General features: G+C 37.1%; 1 protein-coding gene across 1 annotated transcript in view; it reads right to left on the reverse strand.

The window, feature by feature from the left end:
* LOC127445308 (E3 ubiquitin-protein ligase NEURL1-like) overlaps positions 1 to 16,566 on the reverse strand; it is a 57,307-nt gene that overhangs the window by 24,344 nt on the left and 16,397 nt on the right. The window contains exons 2-3 of the mRNA XM_051705295.1: positions 12,845 to 13,086; positions 11,288 to 11,609 (exon numbers count right to left, since the gene is read on the reverse strand). Of these exons, the coding sequence (XP_051561255.1) occupies positions 11,288 to 11,609; positions 12,845 to 13,086 (564 nt within the window). The remainder of the gene's footprint in view (positions 1 to 11,287; positions 11,610 to 12,844; positions 13,087 to 16,566) is intronic.

A 16,566-nucleotide genomic window follows, 5' to 3' on the forward strand; every position in this document is an offset into this window, starting at 1 on the left:
GACTTTATCCCAGGTTCTCAGACACTCATTGTGTAAAAAAGACTGGAAGTTGGTAGCCATTGTGGGGGCCTAAAGGCAGTGTGATGCATATGGTCCATGTACGTGTGTGTGCTTGTTTGAGGGAACAGAAGGGGGAGACAACAGAGGTTTCAGCATGTTGGCTCTATGCCACACTTGGCTGTTGGCTCTCTTTGTTCAGAATAATGGCCACACAGGCAACACGTGGACCCATTGACAAACGATCTCTGGGTCACTAAACCTCCTTCCCTGAGGTTTTTGCTCTCTCTCTCAAACTCACACATACACTGTCAAATGCTCTCTGAAAGCCACAAAAGACCATCCGTGTAGCTCTCATTCAAATTATATTTGAGCCAAACAGGGTTTCTTTGCCTCAAATCACACATCTGTGGTATGGTTCATTTTTGGAATAAAAATCTTGTTAGCTCTTTCGGTAGTATCTTATCATTTTAAAGGTGCAGTGTAAAATTTTGGCACCACCGGACAGAATAACGCAAAAATAATGTATTTTCAGTTTTACTGATCACTTCTCCGTTTGCCTTTTGTCGGAAAACAGAAAGTCCCGCCCCAAAGTCATTCCATTGCAAAAAACAAAACAAGTGCCACAGAGCCACAGTGTTTACACTTTTAGCTGGAAATTGATTACTAATAGTTGTCTCTGCTTATATGCTGGGATGGGAAAAAGTATTTACACTAACATATAAAAGACTACAAATTACACACAACTAACCAGGTCCTAACTAATAGGTCCTATTCAACATATCTGTTTTTGGCTTCTGCCAGGAATTCACACTGACACTAGCTGTGGACTATTAACCCATTGTTATTATCTTTCTATTATTATATTCTAAAAAGCCTTCTGTGTTGTTTTGCTCTATTACATGGGCAGATTTTCAAATCCATAGCATTAGGGAGAGGCGATTCAAACAATAAAAACACTCCAAGGTTCTTCTAATCAGTACCACCACAATTAATTCAACCCTCACTAAAATAAGTAAATTGGAGGCAGGCTGAAATTTTGCACCAGGCCTCTTATCCTGGAAATGTGAGAAGGTCTATGATATATCGTCCTAGCCCTAAATATGTGGATGTTTATCTAGCAGTCTATAAACTGATGTTTGCCCATAACTCCCTCAAAGAGGCTCTGAAGTGCTCTGCCTATATATAAGACTGCCACACCTTATCTCAGATGCACTGTCCATGTTTGGATGTCCCAAGGCCTTGGCATGGGGAAAATAAAGAAAAAGGGGAGTTCTAAGTTTGGAGAAGGGAATGGAAGTACACTTAACAGCAGGAAAAGGAAGGTGTTCTGTTTTGGGATGGGTTATGCTACACCTTCCCGCCACCCTGAACGCTTTCCCCAGAACTTCCTGTGCTGGTGTGATCTCTTGAAAACAGAATTTGACCTCTTGACTTGCACTTCTTCACTAGATTTTTTTCCTCCTTTGTACTTACAAAGAAGTAGAGCTGGGCGATATATTGAATTTTCATGATATACAGTATTCGTAATGGTTTTGAGGTGCAATATTTAAATATTACAATGACTTTAATTTGCAACCTGGTCTCATAGTGTAAACGTGACTCTATATACATTTTTGCAAAACTTGTTATATGTGTCTCCAAGTACAATTCCCTGCAGTTTCCAGGTGAAATGAACACTAGAGGTACTACAACAACTGTGTGTTTTATTCAATTTCACTCAAATCATGACTTTAATGGCTGATTATGACTTTATAAATACTTATTTTTCTCTCTATTACTTAGACCCTGCTATTTTATGATATCGACACACTTTTACTCAAACGCATCTTTTGAAAAACAATACATCTGAATGCTTATATTACAGACCCACCTATACATTAACACTTTTTCCAATAAGTTGTGTGGTAGCTCACCTGATAGAGTGTTGGACTTAGAGTTGAAAGACTGGGGTTCAAGTCCAGCCATGAACTCAAGCTGACACATGACATTACAGAGTCATAGAAGCAGTGTGAAATTATGTTGTTGGTTCAGAAAGTGTGACTTTCATTTTGCTTCTGCATTTTAAAACACTAATGGTTAGGTTTAGCCGTTGATAAGGTAAGGATGTCTTTTAAAGGTCTCATTTATATTTTAAAACAATAATGTTTAGGTTTAGGCATTGATAAGGTAAGGATGTCTTTTAATATCTCATTTATATTTTAAAACAATAATGTTTAGGTTTAGGCGTTGATTTGGTAAGGATGTCTTTTTTTAACATCTTGATTATATTATAAAACACTTTTACTTAGGTTCAGGCTAAAGTTTTACATTAGGGAGGTATGTTTTAAAAACATCCATCTCAAATTCACCTTAAAACCTCGTATGAATACGACACCATTTGACTTGCTTTGGCGCCCCCACCTGGACATTTCACTGGAAACCTGCAGCCAAATGTGTTATACAGCACGTAATTTTGAATTGCAAAAATTTTGTCATGTTTACGTAAATTTCATGAGATCAGGTTGTTAATAAAGGATAGGCAGAATGTTAGCCTCAGTCACCATTCCGGTCAAAAGATGCAATAGAAGTAAATGGGCACTAAGGCTAACATTCTAGTTAACGTCTCTTATTTTTTTTTATTTTTTTTTTGTATTCCATGGAAGAAAATATTTTATATGGGTTTGGAATAATGTAATGGTGAATGAATAATGACAAATATTTTATTTTTGGGTGAACTATCCCTTTAAGTTTAGAACGTGTTATTAGAACGAATTTGTTATTAGACTAGTTTTGCGATACTTCCTTCTCTCATGATTTGCTAGTATGAGAGTGTTAAGACAGAGATGTATTAATAGCACCTCTGATTTAGACTTCAGTAGCAAAAATGGCATTAGAGGTGGTAAGTTTGAATAATTTCTGTGAATCAGTTCAAACTGCCCGTTTCAGTGACTCACTCTGATTCAATGATTCCTTTGTGCCATCATGCAAAAAAGTCTCTTTGTGGCATTTTACATGTACAAAAATATTTTAGGAAACATATATTTAGGTAAATATTGCTGTTTATTACTATTTACTGTTGCATATATTGGTGCATATAAATGTCAATGATTAAATAGCATTCTTCCTTGTGTTCATTTAATCAAAAACAATGTGGAAAACATGCCTTGATGATTATTATTTTTTACTACATTTTACTTCTTACATTATACATATTTTAATTTAATATAATTTATATCAAAGGCTGTTAGGTTGAAACGAAGGTTCCTTTTATGGGGAACAAATGCCATTTGAAAACAAATCAATATATATATATTTGAATATCAACAACAAAAAAATTCAAGATCTAGTTTGTTTAGCCATATCGCCCGATCCTACAATTAAAAGAGGAAAAAAGGAATCAAAACATAAAATACAGTCAAACAGCCAAATGGTACAACATCTGTTGCTCTAATTTTTGTAATTTGTTCCACCCCAAAGCAGTCAGTCAGCCAAACAAAAGAAATTACTACTGTTAATACCCATTATGTGAGCAAGTGCAGAGACAACTCTTTAGACTCACTAATTCACTGTTTCTGGCTGAATAGTGTAAATAGACCATATTTAAGATATTATTTTTGGAGGATGATACACTCTGCATAGAATATTCAATTAGGAAAATTAGCCTGGAATGGATCACTGTTGCCAAGTCAAACTTGCATGTCAATCATATAAATCACAAGATTCTGTCTAATTCTGAGCCACACTGACATGTATTATTATACATTTTGTAATGAACATTGCTACATTTCTTTTCCTACATAATTGTACTACTAATTACTCACAATGCATTCTTTAGTCTATGACTGTTGCATTATCATTTTTTTTTTTTTACTTTTCAAGTTAAAAACCCATCTTGAGACTCTTGCATTCTGTTGCGTTCATCCAGCTGTTTTGCAAGAATATGATCTGTGTGAACAGCCCTTAAAATGATCAATAAAGGGATTTATGTATTCGAGATTCAGAGATCATAATGTATTTAATCAAGATCAAGATATTGTAGGAGCTTTTCTTGTAGGTAGGTTGCATTGAACACTGCATCATCTACAACAAAATATCTTACATCAGGAAACTTGGCTGCTATGCTTATGCTACAAAGACCAGATGTTTGACAAGCTATTTGAAATCCCATTATAGGAGCTGAGAATGTGTTTACATCCTCTGCTTGGACACTTTAATACTTAGAATACAAAAGCAGGTTAAAGGAATAGTTCACCCAAAAATGAAAATTCTCTCATCATTTACTCACCCTCATGCTATGACTGGAAGCGATCATTTCTAGTAAAAAAAAATGAAAAGAAAAAAAGGAACTTTTCGCACCAAAAGCATCATTTCGCTTTAGAAGACATTCGTTTAACCACTGGAGTCTTACGGATGACGTTTATGCTGACTGTCTGTGATTTTTGGAGCTTCAAAGGTCTGATTCCCATCCGCATTTTGCATTCTATCACCACCTTTGAAATGGGCTATAACAGATGGCATTAGACAGTCTTTGTCCCACTAGCTACTTCTCTGACATATTTTGCTAGACAAACAGAATACTCTGTGGTAGCCCACCATCATCCATCAGCATTTAAAGCCTCATGCGCTAGCACAATCAATCCATACTCATATTCCCTCCCATTGTCATCTAACACAAGGTTGCATACCACAATCAGTGGTGATCACCTTACAAAATATACAAGCTGAGCCAAAATGGATGAAAGGAAAATATGTCAGCGACTGTTGTTGCCAGCAACATCCACTGGACTCAAGGTTAAGGAGCAAAGTACAAGCTCTTGAAACCTCAGTTTTTAGTTTCCTAATGTCATCGTTTTTCAAAGTATGAAGTTATGGAGGGTGTTTGTTAAATTCTCAGTTTTCAGTGGAGGACAACACAGTGGATCAGAGGTGTAAACGTAGCAAAATCAATGTAGTGTGGACATGGCCTGAACTCTGTTAATACATGCTGTCTTCTGGAGCAGCAAATAGCAGCGCATAAAACACTGACAGAGTATTTTAGAAGACGACAGTAGTTTGATCATGAAAATCATTCAGTTCCCGTATTTTTTTTTTTTTTTTTTTATTTTAATTTTTTAATGGACCTGATTTTGAATAAGAACTGATTCTCACTTTCGAACCCTACTTCCTAACACAGGTAGAATCACACCTATGGGGCGAGAAAATTGCGAATTGCAGTACGGAAAGCTTACAAGATTGACAAGACGCTTAGTTACGTAACACTGATCCTCAGCCTGTTTTGATGGCACAACAAGTTCCCCAAGCTATAAATCTTTCCGATAACTTGGTCCGTTAGCTTCTGCCGCATTTAGCCTGGCCAGCAAGTATGTTTCGGAAAAGTGTAGTTGAAGCCAGGGGAATTTATTAAACAACATTGCAGCCTCACTGCATGTCAAAATGCCTCAGGGTACGACTTCATTTCACTGCCATTATATTCTGGCACCCTGAAAACCACACCAAGGTTCAAGGTCCAGCTACACACTAAATCTTATGCTGGAAAGAAGCCTGCAGGACTGGCACGGTATCACCTTCTAGCTGCAGGGCAATAAAAAGCATTGAGGATGTGTTTAAGACAGGATTTTATGTGTAGAAAAGGGAAGTCCGAAAGACAGGGGAGCACATAGTGTGTGAGTGGCTGCCTCTAAGCAATGAATGAGTATGTACATTCACACAGAGGCAGATTTACAGCTCATGGCTATATTTTTCCCTGTCAGTGTTCATTAGTGTCAGGGAGAATTTTAACACCATTCAGGGGCAAGAAGACAGTATATCATTGTCAGTGCCAATATTAAAGTGACTGCAAGAAGGGTTCTCAATAGTACGATATCTGTTCTCAGACCGTTCTTGAATAGTCCAAGTAATAATCAAATCCAATTACAAAGAGGGGTTTTCCCCTGCAAAAGTCACAGCCATGATGCTAGTTTGATTTCATGGGGTTGTTTAAAAGATGACAGATGATGTGTATTTTAACTAATTCTAGGATTAGACAAATCATAAACGTTTACCGGTTATGGTGGATTTCAACTTGGTTACAGTCTCTGCAGGAAAACCTGTCCTGAGATGCATGTATGGCAACCATAACATCACATTAATGGCATGTTTAGTACAGTATATGGCAAGTTTCAGCGATGCATTATCGTACACACTAGCATAATTCACAAGCATGTTATTCACGTAGACAGGTACCTGAAATCATCTGAATTCTTAATGAAAGCTGTGTCATAAGAGTTAGTTTGAGCATTTGCTATTGTCTACAGTGTGTTCATGTGTATGTGTGTGTTTCAAAGTCACAGGTGCATGAGAGAATTTCATCATGCATTCAGGCCCGAGGCATTCCAGTTTTCCAAGATAAGAAAAGCTGAAATTACAAGAAAGAATTTTTGGCATCTGTACCAATGAGTCATAGAGCATTCAAATTCATCGTCAAACCTCCTTCTGTAAATGGTTTACAAATGGTTAGAACAATTTAGACCATTTTTTTCCTCCCCAATCAAAGCATGTAATTATCGAGCACAGAACTAAAGAAAAAAATAGGAAAATGTATCCTAAACTTTAACATGAAATGGCCCATTTTACTTCTGCAATGTGACATTTTCTCAAGTGAAATATATTCAAGTATTCAAGTAAAAAAAAATGTAGGACAGGAATTGATTGGATTGCAAAACGTGAGTGCTCCACATCAGCATGGAGTCGGACGTCAATGCACAGTCGTAGTTGATTGTGCTGTTGGCACCCACTTTTGAGGAAGGATTTGGAGGAGACTTTTTTTGAGGAGACATGGAGGCTGAAGTTCAAGTTCCGCCTCAAGATCATATTGCCATTTATTAATGGAAATGCATCTTTTTCAAATATATTGCTATTTTGGTATAATCACTTTTATTACATCAACTTAAGCAATTAAATGACAGTGTGGCAAGATTTTAAAAAGGCTACATTACCTACAACACTAGCCTGAAACAATCTTAAAGGGCTATTTGGCTACTGGTTAACATTAACCAATAGACTGCAAGGCCTTGGTGACATCAGAAGACAAGCAAAATTGCTTAGATGGAGGACCAAGTTAATACATACATTTGATGAATAAGAAGACATTGAGTACAGTTACAAGGACACAAGAATGCGGCTTAATGCGATAAAGTGGGTTATTGCGAAAAAACAGCGTTCCCGTTTACAAGCACTGTATAAGCAGTGTATTCTTTACTCCCATATACATGCGGCTTGTAAGCAGCTTTCTCCACAGCAACGTAATTTTCCACGACGCTTGTGTAAATAACCCTCATTGCATCCAAGATAGATTTCACTATTTTACTCTGTTGATTCGCTTTATTTCCAGATATTCCAGAGTTGTTGCTGTGCTTGTTTCTTTCACTTACTATCGCGACCTGCAGCTGAATTGCCATGCAGTATTGGGGGTTTCCCTCTTACATAAAACTCCGGGATTCCCCCAATGTACAAGCTTATATATGCGGATGTTAGGGACAGTCAATATTTTACATCTGTGTGTATAAATGGGTATAGACTGTAGTATATGTGATTTTCCCACTGTACTCCCAGAGATGTAGAATATTTTCAGCTGTGTTGACATGTTGTTGAGCTCTATCTTATGACGTTTGTCATGCTGGTCCGTTCCACGCACACACACTCTTCAAACATCCATCAGAACGCCGCTTATATGTTTACATGAGCACATTAAGCCAAGAGAAACCTATAGGTGTGTTAAACCTCTTAATTTCTTAATGCCTTAAACGGCGTAAGGAAATCAACATTCTTGTTTACATGACATTTCAGAATGCTGATTTCTGTTAAAACCCTGGAATAAACCGTTTTCTTAAGTGCATGTAAACATGGTCATTGATTGGACAATGATTCGATTTTTTTTCTTTGGAGTACCATGTACTGCTGATTCACTCACAATAAATGAGGAACATTTATTTAAAAAGTAGAGAGGGTCCATTTTAAATTCATGTTAACTTCCAGAAAAACCCACAATAATACTATACAATTAAAAGTTTGATTTCAATCGGACTAAAACAATAATTCATCTTTTTAAAATATCATGTAAATTCTTTAGTCTGACTGTAATTTCAGTCCGATTTCTGCATGGTCAGACTAACAGACCTAGATAATGTGACTGTATGTTAATCGGACCACAACTGGCCCCGCCATTGTGCACATCCAATGTAAGACAGAGGTGACGTGCAACGTGTATTTATGTCCTATCTTTAAATACTAAATTACGAATTGCTTCATGTATATTTAGAAAGACAGATAAAGACTGTAGTTTGACTACACAAAAACCTGCTGTAGCTCGATTATAACTGCGCATGTAAATGAGTGTGAAAATCCTCTCTCTATCATCACTGATATGCTCTTCCTTCCTGTGTACTGTAAATCTGGTCATTACATGTCAGGCCTTCAGACACAAATGCAATTGTTTGAATCTGGCATCGGTACTCCAGGAGCAATGTTTAATTGAAATACAGGAAGAGCTCTTTTGATCTTGCGCTGCAGGCGTTGCACTAACAAACCATTCTAGGAAGAGAAAACGTGACATAAGCAGTGACAAGCAGGACTCACACACATGCATTCTCTGGTTTCTGCGTAGTAGCAGACTGTTGAGAACACAGGTTCAGCAGTGCATGTCAACGCTGCTCCTTGTGAGGCAACAGTAGAGATAGAGTTATGGGCATACACACTTGCACATGTAACGAAACGTATCCCACACAGCAGACCGATAGCAGACAGAGCGGCTGCTGTCATTTGCCAAAGCGCTCAATTAGGATAAATGGAGGTATCGCTGGTGTATGTGACCTGTTTCTATAATTAACCCTGGGGGATGACAGCATTAAAGCTTGCTGCATGCATGCGTGTGAGATGTGAATGTCTCGCCCCTCACAGGCCAGATCCCACCCCCACTTTATGCACAAACACCCACACAGACACATACACACGCCGATACTTCAAAGTGTGGTTATGGTATTCACCCCTCATACCAGTGTTCTGCGTGATTATAAACAGCAATGCTGCTCGGCCATGCAGGGATGCTGACTTTAAATTTAATCTTTTCTGAATGCGTGATACGTGTTGTCTCGACTCTCGACCAACAGGTTTTTTTGACCAAGGGACTCAAAAGACATTTTTTTGTGACAGTTTCTGTACTAAAGTTCAGATTAAGACCTGTTCACACCAAGTCAGATGTAACTAAATGAAACAAAAATTTAAAATATTTGCTAAATATGTTTTACACCCAAAAATATAAAATCTGATTATGATGCCAAATTTTCATCTTTTATGAAAAACGTTTGGATACGTGAATAAACACATTGGGCCTTTTTTATGAAATATGTGCAGAACGAATTTCTGTGTAAAATGTTTGTCAATTTATTAGTATGTAAATTGTTGAATTATGCGACAGTTTTATCAGATGTTTTTTATTAACAATTTATAAAATGTTCATAAACAGATGCCAACATTTTTTCACTCTTATACCAAAGTGTGAACATTTTGTTCATGTTTCATACTGTAGTTTGGAAAAACATTCTTAAACTGAAATATACATGTAATGGTTTTATGAACGATTCACTCCAAAAATTCTACTTTTAAGATTTATGCATTTAAATTTCATAACAATATTCCATCAAATTAAATTGTGTATTCTATTACTCCATCCAATTTTATGGAATTTTGTTATGAAATTTAAATGCTTAACCCTTATGTTGCGTTTCTGTCATTTTGACCGAACATTTATTTCTTCCGAGTTTTATTTTATTTTAAGTTTTTTTATTGGAATAAAATTCCTTGACTTTGTTCACATATGGTATCTGAAAACATCAATAAAATAAAATAAATAAATAAATGAATAAATTTGGATCCAATTTTTAAATAAAAAAAAATAATATTTCAGTTTGCGACACTTGTGTTCCCGGTCAAAAATTACTGCCCACTGGAAATTATTGGATTAGACTACAAATACAGAAATATTAAGTGTTCAGGAGCATACCAATCCTTTAGATGAGCACATATTTGGATGTGTGTTTGCACACACAAAGTCCTCAGACATGTGCACACACACAAACACACACACACACAAAAAACATGTGTTGAACGCCCTTTTGTGCATCGTCTTTCCATGTACACTCCTTGAGGAATATTTCAAGATCAATTCATCATATTATGTTATGTTTAGGCTCGTTTGAATCGGGATAGTCTGTTGTAAGTTAAGCTATGTCATTGTCTATGTTATATGTATGTTTCAGGAAGTAATAAGGAAAAACGTGACAAAAAGACACTCCTGTTTATTATATTTATGTGTGTCAGTGGGACTTTCATACACTAATACTCACTGCAGTTTGGCCGCTGAGTGAAACAAATCTGCTCATTGCATTCTACTAATTGAGACATTTCCAACGATATATAACACATGGCGATTTTATCTTTTTTATGTTTTCACCAACTCTGAATATAATTGTTGTTGTAACAAATTTGCAATTGATGAGAATGAAACAGTTCTTATTTGTCAGCACATTAAAAATCATTATTTAAGAACTGGTAGGATCAGCTATACTCATTGTAAAATCCAGATTCTAAGCTTTAAAATGACACCTATTTTGTTCAGATCAAGCAAGTGGTTATTAATTTATTAAGTAATTATTATATATTTTTTGTTTTCTGCAGGGAGTGCCCCCCACTGGTCCAGTTTAAGCTCAGTTCAATTAATCCTTCTATCAATTAAAATATATATATATTTTTAAAAATATGTTCAAAAAAGGAGTACAAAACCTGTCATAATTACTACAAAAGAAGTTGATAAAAAGATCTAATGCAATATCTTGTGATAATACAGTATATGCAATATGAGAGATTTATAAACAATCTTAGTGGGCCGGTAATTTTTGACCGGGAACATAAAAGGAGTCAGCAGAAAATGAACACAGCACAAGGGTTAAATCTTCAAAATATTTTCTTTTATAAAATATTCACAAACAATATTCTGCTCCCAAAGTATATTTTTTTGTCATCATTCACTCACCCTCATGTCGGCCCAAACCTATATGACTTTCTTCTGTGGAACACAAAATGATATGTTAAGCAGAATGACAGCCACAGTCACCATTCACTTTACACGGTAACAAGACTATCATACTGTCGAACATCTTCATTTTGTGTTCCATGGAAGAAACAAATTCATGCAGGGCTGTAATGACATGAGGGCGAGTAAATGATGACAAAATGTCAATTTTTGGATTAATAACTATTTTTTGTCTGTACTCACCCAGCAGCTTCACTCCTCTTGTGAGACCGTAGACATCAATAAGGGCCCACAGCGGCTCTGCAATCCGAACGCCACTGAAGAACAGCATAGGGCTGGAATCGTTGATGCGATAAAATACTCTCCCCTTCTTATCCACCCAGAAGGAAATGAGGTTTCCTTCATTTGCAAACTCTTCTGGCAGGGCCTTGGCCCAGAAGCCGCTCTGGGATACCAGGTCAGGGCAGGCGTACTTCGGCAGACTGTCGGGGTTGATTCGGGAAGGGTCTTTTGAGGTGAAGCCCAGGCGGAGAGCTCCACTCCAGCAGCATTGCTTTTTAGTTATCTAGAGAGAGGAAACCAGAAAGATTCATTAGCATTAACACATAAAACAAATGCATGAAACATTACACAGCATAGTATACAGTAGCTAAATAAATGATGAGGAATAACGACTTATTTTAGGAATAGTTAGAATGTACCACCAAGCTATTTCTTGAAACACTTTTCATTTTAAAACAATAAAGTTTGTAATTATGTATTAAATTATTACTGTAGTGTGTAATTTATTTGCCCCGTCTGCCATTGGTTGGACAAACGGATAATCCTGTCCCAAGTTTACGGCATTGGTTGAAACAAAAAGACATATTTTTCAATAGTGCCACAGTGTTAACTCTTTTTGGAAAAATTTGCCTAATGGCTTCCTTATAGATGCTTCATTAAACAGGGATAGGACAATTATTTTAACAGATTAATTTAAACATAGACATTCAACTAATAAAATTAAACCACTGAAACATTTTATGAAAAAAAAAGTTCTCATTTTTTCTTTTTAATTTACATTTTTCATTTGATTAAATTAAATTACATTTTATTTGTATATAATTTTCACAATACAAATAAATCCAAAGCAGTTTACAATTTCAAATGCGCAAGCCAAAGGTAACAGCGGCAATGAAAAACTCCCTCAAATATCATTATTTTGCAGCTTTTAGAAGAATTCTCTCAATGTTTGCTCCCTTATGTGCTATTGTAGCTGCACTGAAGGCCAAATAGGGGGCACATTTTAATGATCATAAATGGTTAAATGTAAGGAACAATTCATTGTTGTATGAGGAGGTCGTGTGGTGTGTTTGGAGTAGAGGAGCTCTGTTTCATTTGACTTACAGAAACAACTGCCTGGACTAAAGGAATGAGCACTACAAACATGTCAAGAACATAATGACTTACAGTATGTCACAGCAGCCCGGCGCTCCTGAGAATATCAACATTGAGAACTGGACTAGCGAGTGAGTGCACACACAAACGTCTGTGGATGTTGGTTGATTAACTGGTTAAACTAGACTGAGCACCATAGTCTGGGGTAGGACTGTTTGTTTTGGACATTGTAATTGTGCTGATATGCTGCTTTGGGCAGGGGAAACTTGCAAAATTCCTTTAGGATGGTACTTTAAAGTACAGAAAAAGTGGAGCAAAAAAATTAGAAAGTGAAAACGCTACCTACTATTTTTTTAGCATTGCAAACAATCTGTCTGTCCCAAACTCATCTATCCCATACTTCTTTCCTTTATTAGTTCTTACCTTTAAACGGACCTGCTCGTAAAGAGCTATGGGCCGGTTGCTAAACGTGATGGCATTGCAGAAGCTGGCCTGCCGTTTGACGGTCCTCTGTGCCAGATCCATGACTATCTGAGAGCCTTTAGCGTTGGGGTGGAACAGAAGGGGGCTCACGGGGATGCCTCCACACGGATGTAAAGGCAGACAGCGCTTGGGTTTGTGGTGGCATCGGTGAGCAGTTGAGGGGAACGGACCACCGAGAGAGTCTGAGAGAGAGAGAGAGAGAGAGAGAGAGAGAGAGATATCTTATTTAATCATATGCAAATATACTGTATATACTGTGGGCATATATATATATATATATATATATATATATATACATACAGTACTGTGCAAAAGTTTTAGGCACTTAAGATGTTTCACAAAAACATTTGTCTTAAGATGGTTATTTATATCTTCAGCTTTAGTGTGTCAATAGGAAAAATAAATTTTAGACTCCCAAACATTACTTTTGCAAATAGAAAATATTAGAATAGAACAACAGGGTGCTCTGCCTTTGCCCCCACAGAGCCCCCCACTGAACATCGAGTCAGTCTGGGATTACATGAAAAGACAGAAGCAACTGAGACAGCCTAAACAGATAGAAGAACTGTGGTGAATTCTCCAAGAAGCTAAGAACATCCTATCTGCCAACAACCAAGAACAACTGTATCCAGGTGTACCTAGGAGAATTGGGGCTGTTTTAAAGGCAAAGGTGGCCACACCAAATATTGATTTAGATTTTTTATGTTTACTGGACTTGACTATGATGTTAACTGATAAATGAAAACTAATTATGGCATTATTTTTGAAGACATCCTCACAATGCAAAAAAAGTGCCTAAAACTTTTGCACAGCAATGTATATATACTGTATATATATTGTGATGCCACACTGTGGTATACATTTGGATCTGACCACCTCTACAACAACACATCAACCTCTAATTTACCTTACATTATCTTTACCTTATATGACTGTTTTTGTGCAAAAAACTTTACTAATATTATAAGTAAACCCCAAGGAACATATTAATATTATAAAAAAGGAATGTCATGACATCTTTAAAGGTGAATTATGTATATTTTATTTTTGTCTTAAAATACTTTATCATATGCCTCCTTAATATGCAGAGACAACTGTGAATAAACCATTCAAAAGTTAATTCATCCAAAACATAACACAACCCAACATAGGCTCAACCAACGATGTGAATTTGGGGCAGGGCAATCTGTTTGCTTACCAACGTCAGATGGTGTACTGTTCAGGCAACCAATTTGAAAACAAGTGCAATTCCATTTGATGCTAACACAGCATCCATATAATCTTGAATCGTATAATGTTCTGTTATAAAAAAATATCCCACTTTGCATTAGGAATGACAGAAAATGTTGAAAACTACTGTGGTAGAACATTAGAAACATAAAAAGCATAATGGTGTGAAGATAAGTCTTCTTTCAAAGTAATCGTGCGTAAAGCCCTAGCTCAATATGACTAAAGCCTGACCTTTCCTTTTAAAACAATGAACCGCATAAAATAGCATCAGCCTTTGCATGGCAAGATTTGTCTGACCCCATTTCACTCTGGGTTTGGTGTACAGCATTTTCATTGGACAGAGTGACTTTTAGGTTTCTAAATAAATCTTAATCAGGTATCCCAAAAGGCCAAACTTAACCGTACCAATTTCTGTACTAAAGCATAAGACCCTTAAAGTGCACATGTGCAATGTGAATAATTAATTTACGTGGTGACATTTACATAGTGACATTTCGTTGTCTCCTGCAACCGTGATGCCATGTGTATCATAAACAAAGGATACGAAAGATAGCTATTGTCATCGCTGTGGAAAACAGCCTTGGAGGCTTGCCTACTATCTGCATTTAGTCATGACCGACATTCACCCAACATTGGCAATAGGCTCCTTTAACAGGATAACACACCCTCACTAGTCTGAAGAGTATTCACTGATGACACCAGTTGGCTCAGCTGTTGTAGCTTCCTTATAGTAAACTGATAGTGGGCAATGATCTCTTTCCTGAGCAATGCAGATAAGAACACACATGTCTCAAGAGGAGGAATGCCTTATGAATAAAGACTGGCCATCTTTTCTATATCTGCTGTATCGCAAAGCAGTTATAGTGCGCATGCGTCGAACATGTAATGGACATGTTCACGGTCAAAAGAGCATACTTTGACAAGCTAGAAAGCTTGACTGTGTGAGACGTAACGGCATGTGAAAAATTGACATATACCCTAGCCATAGACGGTTTGCACGGTCTTGGAAAGGTTGCGTCTTTACATTCACGTCCTTTAAAGCATCGCCGCAACAGCCATACATATATAGCCAGATATTTTTGGCTGATGCATTGCGTCTTGCATTGTTTTTTGAGTGTCCTGCCACAAGCATTATGTTTTTAAGATGGCGTGTCAAGTTAAAAATAGTCCAACTTTTAAATACGTGACCCTTACATTCTGTTCTATTTTGTTGAGCCAGAGACTATTTATTTATGAGAGACGGGCCACTTCTTTTAAAATGAATGGGAGAAATTGGAACACCCAACCATGGAGCTCTAGCGGCCAGTGGTCAACAGATGTAGAAAGGAAGTCCTGCCTCACAGGTAAAAGAACCAATCCCCTTTTAGATACAGACATCTGCTGTCAATCAACTTGAGAACACACATGCGCATTAGCAATACAAGCTGGGAAAATGTAGCTTTTCAGCATAATATGAGGTAAAGAAGCACAATTTGTGATACCAGTGTTGACAGATTTTACTGCTGATTTGAAATATGTTGTTTAAACGTAGGCTCGGCAAGCAGTTTTTGGGATTACAATGTTCCCCCATTCAAGTAAATAGGAGCTTCACTATCATGACTGGAAATAGCCTCTCGGGAGCATTCCAAAGATGGCCGACAGTGGACTGACTTGCTAGAAAGACTTTGGTTGTGCTCAGTTTTGATGTTTTTTTTTAACACAAGAATGCATCTTATGTAAACTCCCCCAAAGAAACATGTCCAATCGGGATTAGGTAAGCACGAAAACAGCTTAATTATAAAAGGTTTCCTTAAGACCAATTAGTCAACTAGTTGATTAGTTGCCCGAACAACTATTCGAGTAATTTTGAAAATAGGTAGTTTTGCACATGTCTAGTATTGTATATACTGTATGTGTCTCTAGGTGTACATGTGTGTGTGTGTGTGTGTGAGAGAGAGAGAGTGTGTGTGTGTGTGTGTGTGTGTGTGTGTGTGTGTGTGTGTGTGTGTGTGTGGGCTGGTCTGTTAACATACGATCATTGTGTGCAAAACTCATAGTCTGAGCACACTGAAATGAATGCATTAACAAACACAAGAGCTGCAGCTGTCAGACAGAAAATGGAGGTTAAGTAGCAGCTCATGTTCCTTAGCAACGCTGCCATGGCAAGATCTTTTCGTTTTAAGCTGATCTGAGTTCAGAATTTGTGCTTTCTTTTCAAATGTCCGGATAAATTTATGCCTGAGGAAGCTGCTCCCAGATAAGTGTAAAATCAGCTCTCTCAAGGTTTAATCAGATCCCCCCCATCCCCCACCCCCTCCTCATAAATTCAGTAAATGCATTTTAACCGTTATAGGACTAAACTGCATTCGTAGAATCTAAAGAGCTTACATACCATGCAGGCCAATGAAGATACAATTGCATCTTACAAAGGCACAGAAAAGCTACAATGAAAC

Source organism: Myxocyprinus asiaticus, chromosome 8 (genome assembly GCF_019703515.2).
Source record: "Myxocyprinus asiaticus isolate MX2 ecotype Aquarium Trade chromosome 8, UBuf_Myxa_2, whole genome shotgun sequence".
Classification (NCBI taxonomy): domain Eukaryota; kingdom Metazoa; phylum Chordata; class Actinopteri; order Cypriniformes; family Catostomidae; genus Myxocyprinus; species Myxocyprinus asiaticus.